Source organism: Corylus avellana, chromosome ca9 (genome assembly GCF_901000735.1).
Source record: "Corylus avellana chromosome ca9, CavTom2PMs-1.0".
NCBI classification, from domain to species: Eukaryota; Viridiplantae; Streptophyta; class Magnoliopsida; order Fagales; family Betulaceae; genus Corylus; species Corylus avellana.
This window is the reverse complement of record NC_081549.1, coordinates 20,669,410-20,691,664: the sequence shown is the minus strand read 5'-3', so window position 1 is coordinate 20,691,664 and position 22,255 is coordinate 20,669,410. Positions and strand designations below refer to the sequence as shown.

Here is a 22,255-nt window from a genome sequence, read left to right as displayed (position 1 = left end):
GGGCTTCCTCTATATGAATTATTTCATCCATAACTTGGAGTGCGTTCTTTGCCAGCTTATGAACTGCTTTGTTTGTCTCTCGTCGAACATGAGAGATTCTCCATTGTAAAAGAGATTGTAGCACAGTTCAAGCATCGTTAATTAATTGGCCATAGTGACACCAATTTTGTCCTTTCTTTCGTAAAGCTTGCACCACATGCAACGTATTTCCTTCCGGTCCACCCCAATTTTTAGCAAAAGTAATTGCCCATAAGGCTGCAACTGATTCAATTACAACTTAATCAGTAATATTGCCTTTTGGGAATAGCATGGTAGCGCACAATGACTCTAATGCCCATCTTCTTATTGCGTTGATTTTATAGAATTGAAGTTGCAATACTTCTTTTCTTTTATTTTATCTAAGCTTTGCATCAAAAGTTTATCCCCATTTATTTCCATTATCTCATAGTCATTAATTTACTAGCTCCTTAATTTATATGTAAAAGTGTACAAACAAAAAAATAAATAAATAAATAAAAATAAGCGCATGAAAGAGAGGAAGAGAAAGGATCAAGAAAACCGAGGCCAAAAGTTTATTCTCGCCTCGGTTTTAGGTCAGTGTGACCCGAAAGAATAACGCTATAAGTTAAACTTTTGTCCCTTTTTTATTTTACGATGTGTCTTACAATTATTTTACAATATTACATGTCAACCTTACGAAGGACAATTTTTAGTTTTGATTCAATTAATTAAACTAACATATATAGCTAGAATATGTGATTTTTACATGTTTTGTTAAAAAAAATAACATATATTATTGGAAAATTATATATAACTCTTAAGGTTAATGCGTTTTTTTTAAAAACTTCATAGGTGTTTTTTTTCGGAAATTAACTCTCTGACTCAATCGAAACTACAATAAACTCCCTACCGTCAAAATTTTTTAACAATCATTAGTGCTACTCAATACTCCCCGTTTTACCTCATTAAAATATTAATTTTTTGTTAATTTAATTTAAAAAGTTAAATCTTAAAAAAAAAAAAAAAAAAAAAAAATTGAAGGGTGGCAAGGGGTGGTGGTGCCATCCTTAGCCACCCCCCCAACACCTATGGGGTGGCTCGCGGCCACCCCATTGGGGGTTTGGGGTGGCTCGCAGGCCACCCCTCCCATGGCGGGCCACCCCCTTGGGCGTTACCGCAGGCCACCCCTTTCCACCCGCTGGCCACCCCATGGGTGGAAAGGGGTGGCCGCGGTGGTTTGGGGTGGCTCACGGCCATCCCATAGGTGTTGGGTGGGTGGCCAGGGGTGGCGGTGGCCACCCTTCAATTTTTTATTTTTTTTAAGATTTAACTTTTAAAATTAAATTAATAAAAAATTAATCTTTTAATGAGGTAAAACAGTGAGTTTTGAGTAGCACTAATGACTGTTAAAATTTTTTGACGGTAGGAAATTTATTGTAGTTTCGATTGACCCAGGAAGTTAATTTCTAAAAAAAAACTAGGGAATTTTTGAAAAAAACGCGTTGACCTAAAGAGTTTATATATAATTTCCCAATATAATATTGAGGTTTATTTAACTTTGGTGATTGAGCTTAAACCGCATAATAAATAAATAAATATTATAAAAGATAATGCATAATTAAAGAATAATCTACCATTGCCAAGTAAAAATGTTCTTTTTATTTGCTTTTCTTTTGTTTCCTCGTTCTTTCCCTGTAGTAACAAAAGACAAGAAACGGTACAAAGTCTCCAAATGGAAGGTTTTATGAAGAAGAAAACTAAAAGATGAGGAAATGAAGGGGGTAAAACCAATGCAGAGGAGACCGTAAACCTACTTTGAATTATCAGACAGCAACCCAACACCACTCCCGTTTTGAGAATTCTCGTGCGCATCATCGAGCTAAAATCTCCACCACACGGAGAATACGTGAGAAGATCAGAAGATTTGTCTTTGAGCGAAAGTTTCAGTCAGTCAAACCTTGAATATTTTCTGGGTTTTGTTCCTAATGATGATTTGAGGCGTACCCAGAATCTAACTAGGCTCAAATCATCGCAATTCGTTGAGAATTCAACCAAACCCCGATTATATATTTGGGTTAGGAGCACCCGAAAATCAAGATTCTGATTTTGGGTTTGTTCTTGATAAGGATTATCTACAAGGGTTCGGAAAAGATTATAGTATTGAATCAGGTTCATTTAGTTTCTCTGGAAGAGATGAATTTTAGGAGCTTAGAAGAGTTTTGGGCCTTCTATGTGAACCAGCACTCAAAACCATCCACAAGGCGCTGGCATTTTGTCGGCACGCTTACTGGTATTTTCTTCTTGCTTTGCTCGGTGGTTTTTAGCTGGTGGTTTTTGTTCTTTGTGCCATTCTTTGGGTATGGATTGGCCTGGTACAGCCATTTCTTTGTCGAGGGGAATGTTCCTGCCACGTTTGGGCATCCATTTTGGTCCCTGCTGTGTGATTTCAAGATGTTTGGATTGATGCTTACTGGGAAAATGGATAAGGAGATCAAGAGGCTCGGAAAGAGGCCTATGTTGCAGATCTTTTGATTGTAAGTTCTTCTGTGTTTTTCCAAACATAGACTGGCATCTGAAATTAATCAGTTCTATCTTGAACAATAGTTGTTAATGCTATTACTTCCACTCTCTGTTGTGTTCCCATGTATGTAATTGTTTATTTAAATTCATGTTAGAATGATTCAACAAATATGGGTTGGAATTTTTTGCTGTTGATATGGCTGGATTGTTTGGTTTATGCATAATTTGATATCACAAAACCGCAGATTTTTGCTCTAAAATTTGTGAGGATTTTGGAACTGAAACAACAATTATGTGGTTTTGATTGTGAAGATTTTGGTAGTGAGGACCACTTTCTGTTTTGTTGATCTTGAATAGTGGTGCCTAGGTATCAATTTCCTTTAAAAGGTCAGCACAGATATTTGATATCACAAAACCGTAGATTTTTCCTCTTAATAAATATGAAAAGCTGGCACAAAAGATGAAGATCTACATGATTCATTGTCTGCCTGCTTCAATTAAGCAAAATGAATATCCTTCAACTGATGTCTACCGATGGATATAGTCAAACCCACTCCAGTTTCTCAACTTGACAAAACATTGTTTGAAATAGGGTGCTAGGCACAAAGATCCCAAATTAAGTAAATCATGGCTTAAGCCAAGGTTAAAGCATGGAGGATGTTCATGAGGCTTCGGCTGTTTTGAGGTTTTGTTGGAGACCCATGAGGCTTCAGCTGTCACCTTTATATGATTTTTGCACCTGTATCTGTATGTAAATTGAACTGTGAAGTGCCTTTTGTTGCGTTGCATAAGGCTTCTCAAGTTTTAGCTGAATAAATTTCAGAAGAGTATTTTGCGTGATTGTTGCTTTTTATTATGACGTTTTGGAAGCAATTGTTTCATTAGTAATCAAAAGTTGGAATCACCCGTTGCAGCCGAAGTTTTAAGGGTTTGAAGTTTGATGCCCTGCTACAGCATGAAAGTCGAGGATTATAATGATGGGGATTCTGAGAAGGCAATGTGTCAATCCCGTCCATTAAAGTAGCTATGTTACAGTTAGGGAAATATTTAAACATACAAGGCAAAGAGTTGTGGAAGAATTTAACATTGGATCATCATCTTCTACCAATACGGAATTGAAAAGCAAGAGAATGATTTATTGGGTGCAACCCATTTACCATTCTACTTTTACATGAACAACCCATTTTTACCATTCTTCATCAGCATTAATGAGATTTCCACTTGCAATTACTACAAAATGTCACATGCATGCGTATCTTATTTTTGAGTATAAAAGATGACCTCAGAGAGCGAAAAAAAAGAAAGTGACGTGGGTAAATGCGAGCCAAGAAATGATTTGGGATTAAAATTCAATTGCCCATGACTCAAATCTATGTTACAAGTTCCGACGATCTACCATTCAGAACTCAAATTAAATTCAGGCCAACTGCACTTGCAGCCTGATGAAGAGACCCATTTGAACTTCGCTATCAAAAAACTCTTGCTCGTTCGAACAATTCCTTGTCACCTATGTTTCTGGCCTTGGTTCAGGTAAATACAACTATAAAAGTTATCTTTATGCAGCGATAGCGTTTTATATAGGGTAATCATCACAGGTCGGTGTTCCGTGAAAACGACGGCAAAGGCACGGCCTCTTGTGGACGAAGGATGACAAGCACACCAAACATCCCAAGCATCGGGAGGACAATCAGCCACTTCAACAGTTTATAGTAATACATATGGAATGTGAGAGAGAAATCATCTGAGAAATAGAGTCCGTTTTTGTCAACCATCTCCACCAAAACAGTCCCCGTGGTCCTTACCCCAACTGTTGGTAGCTTCATCCGATATTTCCCGGGACGATCAAATATTTGAGTTTGCTTTATCCTTCTCTCACCTTGATAATTGCCGGGAACTAACAAAGTCGCCTGCAACATTTTAACAGAACACAAAATCAACTATAGATTCAAAGTTTTGAGAGAGAGAGATGAGTTGTTGGCTTTTAGATAATGTACATGGGCGTGTGAGAAGCACTTACCGTGACATTGTAAGGTGCTTGAGAACCAGATGGGACCCTGTATCTATCTACAATCTCAAATTCCACAAAGAAATTCTTGCCTTCCTCATCACGGAAAGCTCTTGATGGATGTGGAACAAAAATGCCTTCGCGGTTATACCGAATAGCCACATTGTTTCTTCCTTGATAAGGTGACTTCCATGCCTGAAAAAGAACAGCATGCAAGGAATATTAAAAATGAGCTTGGAGAATATAAAAGAAATAAACCACAAATCAGCTTCGGATCTTATCCTACCTTGAGAGGATGGTGTGGAACAGGAGTGGAGAAGCAAAAGACATTGCCATTCATGGTTGTCACAATAAGATCAAGATCATCTCCACCGTCAACATTTTCTGCCAAGACCATGCTATATCTGTCATGAAGAGAAACCCATTAGATTAAAAAAAGAAAAAAAAGAAAGGGGGAATGGAAAAGGAAGAGTGAGAGAGAGAGAGAGAGAACTATGGAACCAAAAGATTAAGCATCTCTTACGAGGTTTCACCGATGTCAACAACATCGGCACATGAAGTGGGTCCATCTATAAGGTATAAATAACCATCAAATGATGTTGTAACAAGAGTGAGCCCCTTCTTTTTCTCGCCACGTTTATTTAAATCAACAAGAAGAACTTGATTCATCACTCTGCCATGTGTTCTATATGGATAAGGACGAACAAGTGACCCATCCTTGCCACTGAGAACATAAATGTTCCCTGAGATCGTTGGAACCACGACATCAGTATGGCCATCCCCATCAACATCACCAATAGTAGGCCCCTGAAGAATATGACAATGCGTATTAGATCACTCTACTATGAATTTTTCATATTACATGGCAGCATATATCCAGGCAACCTACTAACAAAACAGAAGTTAGTTCATCTAGTAACCTTTAAACCACTATTATGTCAAATTCTAGATATACAACAGAGCAGCAAAGGGTTCTTGAATATATGACGGCCACAAAGTTGGGATATGAAAACTGCTGAATTACTCCATATTGAGGTAAGCTCATATCGTCTGATCCAGCAAAAAACTAAATAAATAGAATCTAGATATCTTCTTTCTAGAGCCCTAGAACCCAGAAATCTTGCATAGACAATTAATTATCAAAATTCTGCATCAAGTATAAGTCTGCAAGTTTCATGTGAAGCAATTCCCAGATGGCATTGCTGTGACCAGTTACGAAATATGGTCGGAAACACGATAAGGGAACATTAAACACCACAACTGTTCTAGGTAAAGATGGACAGAATCCCTCTGTTTTGCCTACTCGTCTTTTCCCTTCCTGTAAGCAGTGAATCCCACATGATCTGGCTTGGTGTCAACACAATTTACATTTTTTTTTAAGCTCAGATTTACCCAATTGGTCAGTTTAACCCATCAAGAGCCCACTACATTAAAATTTAGCATCTTAAGTTGCCAAAAATTGGGGGAAAACCGACATGTGTGAAGGTTTATACCACACGAGGAAGATGAACTCCATAAACCAAGTAAAATCATCAAAACACATTCTATCAGCAATTATAACTAAATTCACATCTACAAAATAAAGGTTTAAAAAAATTACACATCCTCAAAAGTTACAATACCATTTATTATTAATGATCAATGCGATTCTAGTACATTTTACACAACTTAATTTTGAGAAGAAAATAACACTGAAACTTACCTGTGGAACAAGACTCTTAATGTGCGCTTCCCAAATTTCCTCTCCTTTGGTATTCCAAGCAGCAACATTTCCATGTACATCAGTAGTCACGAGTTCAATTTTGCCATCATCATTGACATCAGCAGCAATAACAGCTCCTTGAATCTCAGCCATTTCAAGAGGAAACTTCTCTCTCACTTTGCCTAGATAAAGGAAACAATTGAGTGTCCAGAATGACCATAAACATGAAAAATTCAAATTGCAGTTTCAGAACAAAGTTTAGTTGGACATGTGAGATTCTAAAAGAAAACTGAAAGAAGCACAACAGGCACAAACTTTTTCTTTCAAGTTCTCCTATAAGTTGAAATATAGAGTAGCTTTGATATGGTAAGATCTGATCAACCAGTTAGCATTTGAAGAAAGCGTGAGGAATACAAATGCTCATTAAGCAGATATGTGTTTAACACCTCAAGTAGCCTATCCCCCATATTTTGACCTCAAGGAAATACATTAAGGCAAAGGCGTAATAATATATATAGGCTATAGCAAAATAGGAAGCCCCGGCCAAGTTTGTACTTGCAACAGTTTTTTTATTAGGAAAAAGGACATGCTCAGAATATATACATGCATATAGTATCTGAGCATGATTCCAAATTAAGTACCCAACTACGCGCATGCATAAAGATAAATACAGTCAAAATAGGGAGAAAAACAACAGCCAACGTCTCAAAAATGATGCAACAACCTCAAGTAGCCTATCCCCCATATTTTGACCTCCAGGACATACATAAAGGCATAGGCGTAATATTGTTTAGAGGCTATAGCAATATTGGAAGCCCTGGCCAGGTTTGTACTTGCAACAGTTTTCATTAGGAAAAAGGATATATTTTCTGAGCATGATTCCAAATTAAGTACCCAACTACACGCATGCATAAAGGCAAATACAGTTAAAACGGGGAGAAAAACAATAGCCAAGATCTCAAAAATGATGCAACAACTTCTACTGCTGCTCTAGAGCTAACAGCAAGTCATAACATCCAAGTTAAAAATCGACAGTAAACTCACACAGATTAAGGGAGGGGGAGACTCCAATCCTGAAAACATATGACAAGAAAGAAAATCGGCATCCAGTGGGAGGAAATTACCATGATGATCCAAGACATAGAACAAGCCAAAGGAGGTCCCAATAAGAATGTCCAAATACCCATCACCATCCAAATCAACAACAGTTGGAGAAGAGTATATATAGGCGCGAAATTTTCCAGAGTCTGTACTTAGATCTAGGTCAGCAGTCCACTTAATTTGCTTTGAATCAAGATTGATAACAACAATAGCACCAGCTACATATTTTTCGATATCAATACCACCCAAATCCTTTAAATGCTCTGAGTCAGCATAATACCTGTCAACTTAAAAGGTGGCTAATTACTTTCACATCATTCAGTTAATAAAAGCAGTCTCTTTTTTTTGTCTTTTTTTTTTCTAACAGCACTACAAAGCAAGAAAACTAAATTAAAAAAACTTAAACTTTTTACATAGGAAAATGGAACACAAAAGCTTAAACTACATCTCATACAAATATAAGGAAAAGAATAGTAGTAGATACTCTTACTCTAACATTTGAATTGATCAGTGGACAGTGAATGATATTACTATAATACATTGAAGCTTGTACCCCCTCCCACCTGGCTCATGCGAAGGCTTAAGCATTTTTTTTATCATTAATTGAACCCAACCCACACCTGGTCTAATATTAATATACTGCATGTAACTGAATAGTTAACACAATTAACATACTGCATGTGCATGAAATGTGAAAACTTCAAGCCTACTCTGGCCACAATTATAGACATGGCACAGCCAAAATAACTACTCCATGCCTTGATCCCAACTGACTGGGCTCGGCTTCAAGAATATTTTTCCAACTAATTGGTGCCAGCTATATATATCATATACAAATTTCAAGAAAAGTTAGATTCTTGATTTGATAAATCCTCCATAATTCAATATACTAATAAGAAACATGCTCTGGTGGAGTTTAGAGTTGATAAATCCTATTCAACCAGAGCCCTTTAATGCTTGAAACTGAAATGTTAATTGTGAAGAAATAGACTTCAAATCTTTCTTATCTCTCCAAAAACCTTTAACCTTTCTTTTTTGAGAGATTGACTTATATACAACATACAATACTATTTTGCAAGTTAATCTAACTTCTTCTTTTTTCATAAGTAATGTATATTCATTCAAAGCGCAGAGGGGCACAAGTTAATCTAAATAGGTGGCAGTCAAACATATAAATTCAGGTTCCAATGAAAAGAGAAGAAGAAATAAGCTAAGTAATAAGTAGTGATGCTGTCCAAGAGAACTCACTCATGATCAAAGAAATAAGAAACAGCAACAACCATCTCTGATACCCCATCTTTATCAATGTCTGCTATGACCTGAAATGAATAAGAAAACAATATTTCATCCGGTTGTATTGTAAGGCTCATCCGTGAAACTTAAAAAGGAAAAAAATATTCGTCAATTTAAGTTTAGGCTCACCGGAGTGCACAAGATGTGTGCATCAATATTCACATAATCCTCCACTTTCTCGTGTTTCCGTTCAGTCCATCCCTCATCCCCCCACAAAGACTCATCAACATAATCGTCATAATCGTAACTGTACTCATCAGCTAACTCATCACTCTCACGGAATAATTCAAAGGATGAATCAGCATCTGCTTCCAAACCTTTATCATTTTCAACAGTTGCAACATGAAGTTCCTCATTACTATTCTCTTTGGATTTAGAACCACCATCCTGTGATTCTTTTGAGTTGTTATCTTCCAGAAGCCGTCTCCCAGTGTTTGTCCCATTCTGTGCATTGATGGTCCCTCCGGACCCAGTATTTACAGAAGAATTATCCTCACTCGTAGGCAGTTTGATGTTGGATTGTATTCGACTTTCATTCATTTTCTGTTCATTCTCTTGATTGGACACATTCGCCATATTAACATGACTTTCTGCTGACTTTGTAACTGAAGTGTTCAATTCAGGTATACTTATCTGACTTCCATTAGATTTACTTTCATTCTCTGAATTGGATGTGTTTGCCATGCCAAGTTTACTCTCTGCTGACGTAGTTACTGAAGTGTTCAACTCAGGTGTACTTCCATTTTTTTCTACACAAATGATCAACATTCAACATACAGTCAGTTCTTGTAAGAAGACATACAAACACTATTTTATTAAGTCAAGCAATCTTTAATCTGACTCTAAAACTCTCTTCCAAAAGTGTGCTCAAGTAAATGATGAAAAGTAAGGACCAAAGAGAAAATTGAGCGAAATTTGAACATATAAAACATTCAAATGAATGTACGAACAACTTACGAGACATCTTCTCAGCAGCCTCCACGACAAGCAGCTCATCATGAACATCTGGATGGGATCGGTCCACTGGGTCTGAATCCAAACCCACATACCAATTTTTATTAACTCTTCTACGAGGTATCTCTATTTTGTCTGCCATCATATATCCTGACACTCTAAAATCAATACATATAAATTGATAAGAGACCGGGCATGTTGGCTTACAACTACAAGAAGACAAAATTATTACTGAAAACAATTTATGTACCAAAAAAAATACCTGAAAAAAAGGACTTCACCATTATATGTTGCCAAAGCTATTTCTCTCACGCCATCCTTGTCAATATCATACAATAGAGGACTGGCATGCACAGTCGACTGATGGAAAGCAGGCCAACCTGATAAATCATTTAGCAAGTATGATATATATCTACTAAACCAAACCCAACCCTAGAATTAGTAATGCTTGTTAATTATTATGTATTTCTGTGTGTTACCTATTAATCATGCACATTGAAAATTCATACAAATACCAGATATCCAAGTTTAACAGTACAGGATGGCTAGGAGAGAAGTTATACAAACAAACCAGTTCTCCAGCAAAAAACAAAAAACAAATTCACAAATGGGTACCAGGCATTTTGTCTCCATCAGAACCTTCTAGAACCTCAAGATAATGAACAAAAGAAGGAACCACTATATCAAGCTTTCCATCACTGCAAAATCAAAACACAAACATTGCAGTCAACTCAACCACGGGATTGCAGCGGAGAGAATGTGGTTCCACTGAATGTAAAATCAATTGTAGCTCTTATAACATGAAAGGGACAAAGAACTCCTCCAAACTGCTTTTTTTTTTTTTTTGATAAGTAGAACTCCTCCAAACTGCTAAAACACGAATGGACGGCAAAAGCTAATAATGGCGTGAGAGTTTCAATTATTATATACCTGTTGATATCGGCGATCAAAGGGGTAGCATATATACTAGAACTAACTTCGGTTTGCCATCTGAGCTCCAAATTCCTAGGGCACTGTGTATTCAACAAAGCATCCTCATCTCTAATCACATGCCACAGCGAAAGACGGACAAATCAAATGAAAAGGCAAATCTAATACATTTCCAACACAAAATTCTAAAAACCAAAATTGAATCGCTTTTTAATTAATTAAATCGAAATCAAAGAGTGATTAAAGGACGAGGAAAGAACTTACATATCGGGGTAACCAAGGGCATCGTCGCTGGCCTCTCGGTCCCGAAATTTATTTTTCTTGGGCTCCTCGCCATTGATGAAATTCAAAGACGAGCATAGAATCAAGCAAATCAGGAACGCCCGAGTACTCGCCGAGGATCTCATATGATCGAGTCCTCGTTTCTCTCAAAATCACTCTCAACGAGTTCAGATAAAACAGAAAATTCCCAAAAAAAAAAAAAGAAGGAGAAATGAAAAATAATTGATCGACTGATCGACTGGTATCTTCCAAAGAGACCCTAGCCCAGGCTCTGTAAAAAAAGAGATAGATGTGTGTAATAAGGAGGAGATAAACCCTAGCAAGGGTTCTAAACGATCTGTGCACTGAAATACCCGAAGGAAGAATTTAGGACATTGATGCTCCGGTTGTAATGACCCTCCGTTTTCAGCAAAATCACGCTTTCGGCAAGTTGATAGGTGGCTGAGTGGCTCAATTCAGAGGCTCCAGCGAACGGTGGCTTATAATAAGAATTAGGCTTTCTTAATTTATTTTCTTCTCAAAACAAAAATATTAATAAATAATATAAACACAAAATATTTTATTTTTAAAAACACAAATATAATATGTATTTTTATATCACATCAAAACTTTTTTTTCCTTTAAAAAAAATACCTTCCTAAAATATATTAAATCTCATTTCAATTTGCCTAATATCATTCTCAGCCATCATCCAACCATCGACGTGATCCAATATTATGCATATTAAGGATGCAAATTATAAAGGCTGTAATCAAATTTACCTTACAACCTGACCTTTTTTTTTTCTTTTTTCTGACAAACGCATTATGCATAAATTTTAAATGCACGAATCAATAACTTAAGAAAGCTGAAAATACCACATCACCTGTTACTTGTTACTGATGAATGGAATACCTTAATAAAAGACAGGTTGAAGACGCTATGCATCCCTAATCATCGATAGATAGAGAAATTTAATAAAAATACGTAAGCCGAAGATACCACGTATCCTTAATTACTGATGGACGATGGACCTTAATGAAAGACAAGATGGAGATGTCCCGTGGCCCTAATTACTAATGAATAAAGGAACTTGATGAAAAGTGCGAGTTAGAAATGCCACACATTCCTAATTACTGACATAACATCCCTAAGTTGCATCCTATGCACATAGTACAGAACCCATGCGTTACCCTATTTTCTCAAAGGTGTTAGTTTAGAACTCTGTTGTTGCAACTCATACATCAAACCCAGGCCTCGGGCCTCTAGGGGATCGATATCTGTGAAAACGAAATCCATTTTCTGCTCAAGAAATCTTGTGCCTACAATCAACCATTACCGAATTGGACACTACGTTGGACACAAAGTAGTATAACATCGAGCTCAACATCTTATAGTATAACATCGCAAAAGAGGCAAAATCCAGGACAAAATAGAGAAAGCTATGAGAAAATGGTGCTAAATGATAAGTCAGCTTAAAAAATGACATCAGTGAGGAGAAAGGGGCATTCATTACAGTACAGGTGCCCCAAAGTGATATTCACAAATATCGATTTCTTCCTTTTTCTCCACAAAAATAAAAGACCCTTGGTTCTGAAAAATTGCTACCTTGTAGAAAACTTGGCAATCACTACATATAACAGGACAAAGAAAAGAATTAATATACATGGCGACCCTAATCCTAACTAACTCTCTTGATCTGGACAACTAACTGAGAGAAATCATTCAGCCTGGATCATACAACTCACCGGCACAGCACAGGTTACAAGATTATAGTGGAGGGTAGCTAATTACACAATATCTGACGATGCTGAATACATAGCCAAACTCCAGTAAATTGAACTTGCAATGACTCGTGCAGGCAAGCGTCAAAGAGAGACTTCAGTATCTGTTTCTCCTATTACTAGAAGACCTCGAAGGTATTAAGGACATCAATTCGCTCATCCCTCCAATCATCACCTACGTCGCGCTGTATTTGAATGCTGATGGGCTTTGCTATCGTTCCGTATCCTATCAGCATACATGGGCAGGCGTATGATCTCATAAATCTCATTCAACAATACGTCCTCTGTGATATTGTCTTTTATGCTCCGCATCACCTGTTTTTTAAAAACAGCAAGCATCTTCTTCATTAAGTACATTTGGCTTCAAATGATTTTTTTTTTTTTTTTTAATAAGTAATTTGGCTTCAAATGATGTTGTAACAAATTATATAAAATTCAGTGATGAGGACGACCTTTCTGTAAGTATTCCAATCATTCGGAGTTGATTTATCTGTTCTGATCCGCATGCAGGCCCATACCTCTTCTTCGGAATCCCACGAACACTCAATAATTTTTCCGGAATATGAAGCGGGGTCTGGACCATCTGCAAGTTTTTGACCTTGGTGAGAAATCAGAATCAAGATAATATATTACCTATATTTATCTAAAAATAAGAATACTACAAAGAAATTAAACTGAAAATAAAAGCATATACAACAACATGCCTGTCAGTTAATTATAACCAGCTTAAAAATACCTTAAATTGTGACAACTCTCTTAAGAATACATTTTTGTCTACTAAAGACAAAAAAGTTTAAGAGTTGAGCTAATCCAAGATTTTCAAATAAATATTGATGCATGAGAGTGAATCATATTATCAGCAGAGAAAATTCAGGTACATGATTTAATGAGAAGATAAGAAAGATGTATTGACCTCTGAATACAACCCTATTATTCCCTTCCATCAGTTTCCTCTTCCCCCGTTCAAACAGAATAAGTTGCTGACGATCATCGTCATCTATCTGTCCACAAAAGTAGCTCATATTAAAATCCCGCCATCGGTAAGAACTTGGAGCCAATATGGGGAGAGAACAGAAAGGCTATAGTTGCCAATGTTTTTGTTTTCTCTTTTTTCTGTTTAGTCACTCAAAACAAACACATTAACAAACATCTCAAAACAAAAAACACTCCTCAAAATACTAAACACTTTTAATAAATTTGTAGTCTTTCCCTCTTTGTACGAATATTTTCACAAAACAGGTGCTTAACTTCTGCAAAACTAGGAGCTAACCTATTATTTGAATTTTTTTTTTTAAAAAAAAAGGTGTCGGTGTGTCCACCTTAAGTGGAGGGGTGGCCACGGAGCCACCCCACTCCTCCACTAAGGGTGGCCATATGACCACTCTTTTTGAAAAAAAAATAAAATAAAATAAAAAAAAATACAAGGCTCTACATCTATTTGGATTTTGAAGTACTCTATAGAAAACTTTTCTCAAATGTGGGTCCCACAAGAATACACTTCTAAAGACAATTTTCACATTTGTCACGTTAAAACACATTTTCAAACGAAAAACACAAAACACTTCATGAAACACATTAACAAACATAACCAAAGATGCCCAAAGCAATAGCTAAAAAGTATATATATTAGTACAACCTCAAATAGAAAGTCCACTGAATTCATCTCAGGATATTTCCATTTCAAGAGGCCTTCATGTGTGCGAGGAGTATAAGGATCATCCCAACCCTGCAAACAAATGGATTATCAGTAACCATTTCTGTAAAACCTTAAAAGAGTACAAACTCAGCTTGACTATGTAAACCATGGTGTTCTTTCCCCAAATGACATACGATAGGATGTGTACATTGGCATTAAATATGGCATGCACCAGAGTCAGTGCTTGCTTGTTCCTTAGAGAATTCGTGTATCAGTATACTTTCAACGTACATGGTAGTGACTTTTAACGGCCTTCTAATAATTTAGTAAAAACATATGAATGAATAGTTGGAAGGTCATCTTTATGGCACTGCAGATATGTTTAATAATGTTCTTTATCAACATATACTTTGCAGCAAGGTTAAACTAAGAAGTCTGACATTTATAAAAGATATTCAAATGTTATATTCTGTTCACATTTCAGTCATTTCTGATCCTCAACCACCTGAAAAATAAGACCATCTGCATCATGTGAAAGCCTTGGAATGAATTCCTTTAAAAGCTTGGTAACAGTAGAGAGTAACCAAAAGTCTTTCCTCCTCACCTGATAACACAATTAAACCAATTCAATAAACAATCCACCAGAAAGGAAATGGTATGGTACAAAATGAAATTGACTGTAACTCAGATAATGCATACCCTGAATGGTTCAAGGTCGTATCTATAATAAGGAATCCTACATTGGTAAATATTGTGGCGCTCATAATTCCGGGGTTCAATCACTTCCTTCTCAAGCATCTTCCAACGTTCATAGAAAGGCCGCTGCATCAAATATTAATCATCATGCCATTGACCAATTGATTATCCCAACAACAAATAAAATAAAAATTAAAAAATTAAAAAACAAAACAAAACATAACATAACATGGAGGAGGACTTATTTTTCTTTGGAAAGCCAGAAGAAGCACACATTTGATGAAATAAATATTGCGGATTAGGGATGCTGAGGTGATATTGATTGGATCATTCTAATATGCCAAAGGAATGTTTGAACCTATCTCAGAATATCAAAAGGAGAATGCAACTAAAACAATGCAATAGTTGAAGGAAATAAAATTACAATGGATAACTTCAGGAAGTAGCAAGTCATTGTGGTAGACAGATATTGCACATGTAAGAGGAATGGGGAATACATGTATAACAACCTTGGGAAAAGTGCTAGCCACATCTGCACCATCACCCCAAAATGACTAGTCAATTTAAAACTTCCCTAAAATCTCTTATAAAGCTCAGTTTCACCTAGTAAATAAGCAATATGCGACTTAGTACTTATGAGTATCTCTTATAAACCACACTCACTTTATATGTGGACTACTCATCTTGCCAATATGGGACTGAGATACAAACTTTCCCCATAAACCCCTGATGTCCTCTTCAGGACCCCATCATGTGGTGCTGACAGTACCACATGGCGCATTACCAAGTGGCTCTGATACCATTTATAACGACTTAGGATAAAGTGCTAACCACATTTGTGTCATCACCGCAAAATGACTAGTAAATTTGAAACTTCCCTAAAATCCCTTAAAAAGTCCAGTTTTGCCTAGTAAATAAGCAATGTTGGACTTAACACCCATGAACGTCTCTGATAAACCACCCACTATCTATGTGGGTTATTCATCTTCCCAATATGAGATCGGGATGCTACACCATGGACCATCTTCTTTTTCATTGTGACGTAGCTTATGCCATTTGGATTGCCTTTTTTCAATTGTTTTGGTTTGTCATGGGTTATGCCTAGAGGCCTTAGACGACACGTTGACTTGTTTGCTTATTAGTAGACTACCAACAGTACACAGAGTGCAGCTATGTGGAAGATGGTGTCTATGTGCCTTTTATGGTGTTTATGGAGGAAAATGAATGATAGAAGTTTTGAGGACCATGAGAGGGCCTTGAAGGAGAATGCATCTTTTTTCTTCAAAACTTTGTATCTTTTGACAACTGCTTTGCTTATGATTCTCCTTTTTCGATTAGTTATAGTGATTTCCTTGTCCTTTTTGCTCCTTCTAACCAAGTGCTTCCTCTTGCATACTTCCTATGTACTTACAAGTGTCATTATGCTATTAATGAAATTTTTGATTACTTATCAAAAAAAAAAAAATTTACTGGCAAGATTCTCTCCTTTATTGGTCAACCTAAAACAAAAAACCCAAGAAAATCGACGGTAAAATCTTAGATGTTTGCTTATATTGTACCAAACAACAAGCTAACAACATCTTCATTCACATTTCCACTCGTTCCTTAGCATTTAATTGACCCATACCATTTAAACTCTGCTAAGGCTCAAGTGGTTGCACAACTCAATAAGTCTAGATGGGACTTAAAAAAAGTTTGTAAGCTGTTTCACTAACAAGTATGCTACTTCAACCGCAATTTTGAGAATTCCGTTAGCCCAATGACAAGCAAACACTTTCATATAGTAATATTATTGATTCCAACATCGGCAAAAAGAAATAACTTGACAATGAAATGTGCCTTAATGAGCGCCAATAAATACAAATAGGACAGAGCTTAATATACATCTCACATAATTGTTTTCAAATTCATATGACCCTCTTATCATTTCTCTAGTGACACAAATAATATCCGTTAAAAATTTATCAATTTCAGCAGATTTGTTACGAGAATAGTAAAGGAGAGAAATCCTTGGTCAAAACTAAGCAAAAGCATCTTATAATTTAAAAGTTTAAGCACCACTAAGAATATGTGGTTTTTTATAATTAGGAATAAAAATGAGGACATGGTTGGTGCTAATAGCCAAAGTGCATCTGGAACTTGATTTTTATGACACTAACTATTTCTTGAGGTTAAATAATAAAAGAACAGTTTACTGGAAAATAAGAATAACCACATGGAGAATGGAAAAAAGAATGCATGAGTGGCATTATAGTAAAAGATTTAAAAGGAAAAAACAAATAGATCCATGACTGGCTGAAATTGGCACCAGTTGAGAACAGATGACAGAAAGGAAAAAATACAAATAGTACAAATGAGTGCTTGCATTCAATATTAAGGCGCAAACAAGAAATAGTTTTAGGGTGTAAGATAAGCCATGATTGCCAAGGTTATAATGGTGAATATTGCTCTATGGGAAACTAAAGGAAGAATCAATATGACAGACTGAGCAGTTGAGAAAAAAACTGCCCTGGGTTGGGTGACCGAACTTTTTTTTTTAATAAGTAATCAAAGGAATATCATAAAAAGAGCAAGGCGCCCCTAAGAATACAGGAAGTATACAAAAAGAAAACCAAAACAGAAAAAAGAAGCAAAAGCAAAGAAAAACCCGCAAAACCCCCCACAACAGAAATTCAAAGCCCACAAAAAATCCAGGACTACATTATAGCACAGCAAGAGCTCTCTTGCTTTTACCCCGACTGGAACCATCACCCCCAGACTCAAACAAACCAAGATATCAATGTTCCACATATTTTTGGTTGAAGTTACCAGATAAGGTTCAAGTAGATTAAACTTCTTTCCCAATGACACACTGGATATACAGCTGTGCTTATGTCAAAAGGATTTGGGCACAACAATCATGTCAAAGGGAGAAAACTTGGTCTCAAAGTAGTCATTCACTTGAGGATTTACGCAAACACTATATCATATATATAGTCAAAAGCTACTGTTTAAAGTAAAGGAGTTACTGCAGCATAAACTAAAAACATAAGCACCAACCAGAGAGATACATTCAACATGATTCTTTTTATAGAAGTTTTAAATCAAACCTCTATGATAGACACGGAATTAATTGCCATCATATCATAGATTAGGTATCTTCTCTCTTGCTTCTGTGAGTCCGGCAAAGTATCAATTATCATCTCCCCATCAAGTAATGTAAAGTGATGAGTCTTATCAGCTAAAGCCTTACAAGCCAACAAAAAAAGAGAGTAAAATGTCAGATTGGATATCACCTATAAAAAGAAGATCGATGCACACAACTTGAAATAAGGAACATTACAAAAGCAAAGATATATTCATGCATACCTCATTTGTGTTTCTGCAAGGAAACCTCATCTGGACCCGCCGAAAATTAAAACTCCTATCAACCAAGTAACATCCATCTATTGTTATTAGCATCATATATCGTGTTCCATCGGCTTTCCATGTGGCATAATAATAACGCTGCCTTAACAGTTGCAAATTGTCCCTGCATGCCACAAAACAGGAACTCAATCTTACAGATGATAAGAGTCAAGAAGAAGACTGAACAGAAAAGAACTTCCACAATCAACTGCAATAAAATCGCCTTGCTGATCTGTATAAATTACAATGTCACATAAGAAGAAAAGGACTACAATTATATTTTAAAAGATTCTTTTACCCGTGAAAATGTGGTTTCTGGTTCCATATTCACTTTAATGCTAAAGACAATATTACAGAGACAGAGTTACATGTTCCACATCATGTGTTCAATTAGTGTACTCATCAGCTATTACATATTAACCACCATCCCATGGTGAAGCAAAGTTATGGCAGCCATGGAAAATGGGAGACACTGTTGTTTTATTGTGAGTGCCAATTGATTTCAAATGTCATGCCACAAGGAGTCTATGGTCAAAAAAGTTGAGTAAATAGGACTCGGTGACAATAGTAACTTTCACATCGTTGCTGCTAAATTTATTTTAGCATTACAATACTGTTTCCAAAATAAGCTTTGACTAGTACTTTCCAGGAGTGTCTAAGTTTTAGGAGTGTTTTCTAGAGTTTCAAGTTAGTCTATTGGTCTTTCATTAGGTAGTTCCAAATAAGATGACAGGAGGTAGAGAGTTCTAATCCTAATAAAACAAGAAAGGCCCAAAGACATATAGATATGACATTGTACTTAAACAAATTCAGGCTTTCACTAATTGAATAGTGAAAGTTTAACAGAAATCCAATTCTCAGTTCCTTTTCTTTCCTATTTCTCTATATATTCTTCTTCTCTCTAATTCTCTACGTACATACAATATGTTATTATTTAAGCATGAGTTATCGAAAAGATAGAACGTCGGTTGGCCGGTTGGAAAAGGTTATATTTGTCGAAGGGTGGCAGAGTGACGCTTATCAAGAGAACTCTTGCTAACTTGCCTACTTATTATCTGTCTCTTTTCCCTATTCCAGTTAGCGTTGCCAAGCGCATTGAGAAGTTACAGCGCAATTTCTTATGGGGTAGGCTAGGCGAAGAGTTCAAATACCACTTGGTGAAGTCGTCAAAGGTTTGCACTCCGATTAAGGAAGGCAGGTTGGGTATTAGAAACTTAATGGTGTTCAATCACGCCCTACTAGGAAAATGGTCGTGGCATTATAGATCGGAAAGAGATGCTTGGTGGAGGGTTGTGGTGGATGCGAAGTTTGGAAGCTTATGGGGAGGGTGGTGCTCTATGGAGCTTGGAGGTACTTTTGGGGTAGGGTTACGGAAGAATATTAGGAAAGGGTGGGACACTTTCCAAGGCTTTATGAGTTTTGAGGTGGGGGACGGGACTAGGGTTCGCTTTTGGCATGATTTGCGGTGTGGAGTTACGGCTCTTAAGACAGCTTTCCCTGGTTTATTCAGTATTGCTTGTGCGAAGGACGCCTCAGTTGCGGCTCATTTGGAGGTGCGGGTGGCTCTAATCAGTGGAACATTAGTTTTTCTAGAAGGGCTCATGATTGGGAGATGGATGTGTTTGCCTCTTTTTTCCAGGTGTTGCATTCTGCCCGAGTGAGACGAGGGTGTGAAGATAGGTTGTGCTGGATTTCCTCCAAAAGAGGCCGTTTCAAGGTCAAACTTATTTTTGCTTCCTTGGCATGTACTGAAGGGAGGCGATTCCCTTGGAAGAGTGTGTGGCGTACACAAGCTCCTTCGAGGGCAAGTTTCTTTGTGTGGTTGGCGGCTTTGGGTAAAATTCTGACCCTAGACAACCTAGGAAATCGGCATGTGATTGTGACGAACAAGTGTTGTATGTGCAAGAGGAATGAGGAGACGGTGGATCTTCTTCTTCATTGTGAGGTAGCTTATGCCTTGTGGTGCGCATTTTTCGGTCGGTTTGGGTTGTCTTGGGTGATGCCGAGACGGGTTTTCGATTTGCTCGCCTATTGGTGGTCTTCAGGAAGGAGGGGGAGTGCTGCGGTTTGGAAGATGGTGCCTACTTGCTTTTTTAGGTGTCTATGGAGGAAGAAATAATAAGTGTTTTGAGGACTTCGAGGGTTCCTTGGAAGACTTATTATCCTATTGCTTTCATACATTGTATCTTTGGATTGTGGCGTATGTCTTCCCGGTGTCGATTAGTTACGATGACTTTCTTGTTCACTTTTCCCTTTCTAGTTAGGTGATCCTATTGTATACTCCCAGTGTACTTTGGGGCGCCTTTACGCTTTCAATAAGACTGGTTATTACTTATCAAAAAAGGCAGGAGCAGCACATCAAAACAGCCACATAAGACTAACCAAGATTGTAGTATTAGAACAATATAACAAGTAATTTATAAATAATATGAATCCAAATTTTTCTTTATTATTGAATGAAGATTGAAAAAAAAAATGGGAAGTCTGCTCTGGAATTAATAAAGAAAAAAAGAAAAGAAAAAGAGAGAGTATCTGGCCTAGCTCCTGTATCAAGAATAGAAAGATATAGTTCAATGGTATAGTTTCTCTTTGCCAAGGAGATGAGTATTTAAGACAAAATAATTGCAAACTCACATTCAGTCAATTACATTGAACTTAAATTCAATAATAACTCCCTCCCCAATAACTCCATGTCCACCCCAACAAAAAGGGAAAAACGTTGGCCACCCTACACAAAAGGCAGGAGCTGAGGAGAGGAAAATGGACACCAATTGATTGATTCAATCGAATCTTTTAGATCTTGTTAGCTTTTTAGATTGTAGACGCCTTTAGGGTGGGTCACTCTCATACACTTTTCATGTACGAAGGCCTTGCCTTCTCCTATGAATATAAAAAATTAAGTGGTGTGCAATCCCACATATGAAGGGAAGTTCTAGAATATTAACTAAATGATTAAATTCATAATTTTCTATCAATTTAAACTTTTGAGCCAATTGGTGATTTAAGTTAAATTTCTATATAGTATACAACAAGCTCCAAGTTCAGTCGCCTACCTCCTGCAATATTACAGAAATTGAAAAAAAAAATAATAAAATAAAATCAAAGAGCATAAATCATCTGTTTTATATACAGAAATGTACGAGACATTTGTCTTTTTCTTTTAACAAATTATTATTCATAAAAAATAATATATATATATATATATATATATATCTGTTTTATACAAAAAATGACGGGCAACCAAAGTAAACATGATAAGAACTACCTTTGTAAATTATCATTTGACAATATTGCAAGCTGCATTACTACTAGGTTTTCTCTTTCATATATCGATAGTCTAGCATACCTAAATGCATAACAGAAAGACCAATAACAATAGACATTATTTCCAAGAAAACTTTTGCCTACCACACAAAGTTGGGAAATGTGATAGCTGGACAAATGAAGCCATACCAGTTCGTTGAGGCACAACCAGTCACACTTTTAGTTGCTTAATTGATAAAACAGAAAAGAACCACAGGAAAATAACTTTCAACAAAGATTCAGACAAATCGAACCTGTTAAGAGAAACTGGGTGAGACCCCGGAAACTGCGTGTTTCCTCTTGCCTGAAATTAAAGTAAAACCAAGTCAGAACAACTATGAACCATGTCTCCTTCTATTTAGGCGTTCTCTTGTATACTTCCTAAGTATTAGTGTTGCGCCCCTTTACACTTTTTGATATATATACTACATTAAATAAAAATTAAAAAAAGAAAAAAGAAAAAAGAAGTTAACTATGAACCATAACAAGTAAATTAAATAGGCAAAACATGATGAAGTAGCAAGTATGCAGGAAATGCCTTAAGGGCGTCTGACAGGAATATTAAAATAACAGGATCAAACAATTGTACTGGAAGAAGCTCTAGCAAACACAAATGAAGTAGCAACGGACAACTAAACCACATGGCAAGCACAATGTACGTAAGAGATGTCTAAATGATCAAA

General features: G+C 36.6%; 4 protein-coding genes across 4 annotated transcripts; 2 read left to right on the top strand and 2 right to left on the bottom strand.

Annotated features, from left to right (window-relative positions):
* The first annotated feature begins 2,193 nt into the window (after positions 1-2,193).
* On the top strand, positions 2,194-2,532 carry LOC132162459 (uncharacterized). The gene has a single exon (XM_059572697.1). The coding sequence runs from the start codon at positions 2,194-2,196 to the stop codon at positions 2,530-2,532; it is 339 nt and encodes a 112-aa protein (XP_059428680.1).
* Positions 2,533-3,838: 1,306 nt separating this feature from the next.
* LOC132191822 (protein DEFECTIVE IN EXINE FORMATION 1) lies at positions 3,839-11,247 on the bottom strand. Its single transcript, XM_059606932.1, has 13 exons — positions 10,770-11,247; positions 10,506-10,616; positions 10,191-10,273; positions 9,838-9,955; positions 9,579-9,733; positions 8,751-9,370; positions 8,577-8,647; positions 7,352-7,608; positions 6,228-6,409; positions 5,049-5,332; positions 4,812-4,929; positions 4,538-4,720; positions 3,839-4,427 (listed from the first exon to the last, which is right to left on the bottom strand). The coding sequence occupies exons 1-13, from the start codon at positions 10,910-10,912 to the stop codon at positions 4,110-4,112; spliced, it is 2,643 nt and encodes an 880-aa protein (XP_059462915.1). The 5' UTR covers positions 10,913-11,247; the 3' UTR covers positions 3,839-4,109.
* Positions 11,248-12,209: 962 nt separating this feature from the next.
* On the bottom strand, positions 12,210-21,908 carry LOC132191290 (mRNA-capping enzyme subunit alpha-like). Its single transcript, XM_059606237.1, has 9 exons — positions 21,827-21,908; positions 18,231-18,393; positions 17,972-18,109; positions 14,886-15,008; positions 14,692-14,790; positions 14,187-14,276; positions 13,464-13,551; positions 13,003-13,133; positions 12,210-12,865 (listed from the first exon to the last, which is right to left on the bottom strand). The coding sequence occupies exons 2-9, from the start codon at positions 18,324-18,326 to the stop codon at positions 12,722-12,724; spliced, it is 909 nt and encodes a 302-aa protein (XP_059462220.1). The 5' UTR covers positions 18,327-18,393; positions 21,827-21,908; the 3' UTR covers positions 12,210-12,721.
* Positions 19,218-19,769, top strand: LOC132191291 (uncharacterized; the record flags this gene model as incomplete). Its single annotated transcript, XM_059606238.1, is given in 1 exon segment — positions 19,218-19,769. A coding segment is annotated over 1 exon segment (283 nt), but the record flags the coding sequence as incomplete, so codon positions are not given.
* Positions 21,909-22,255: the final 347 nt, after the last annotated feature.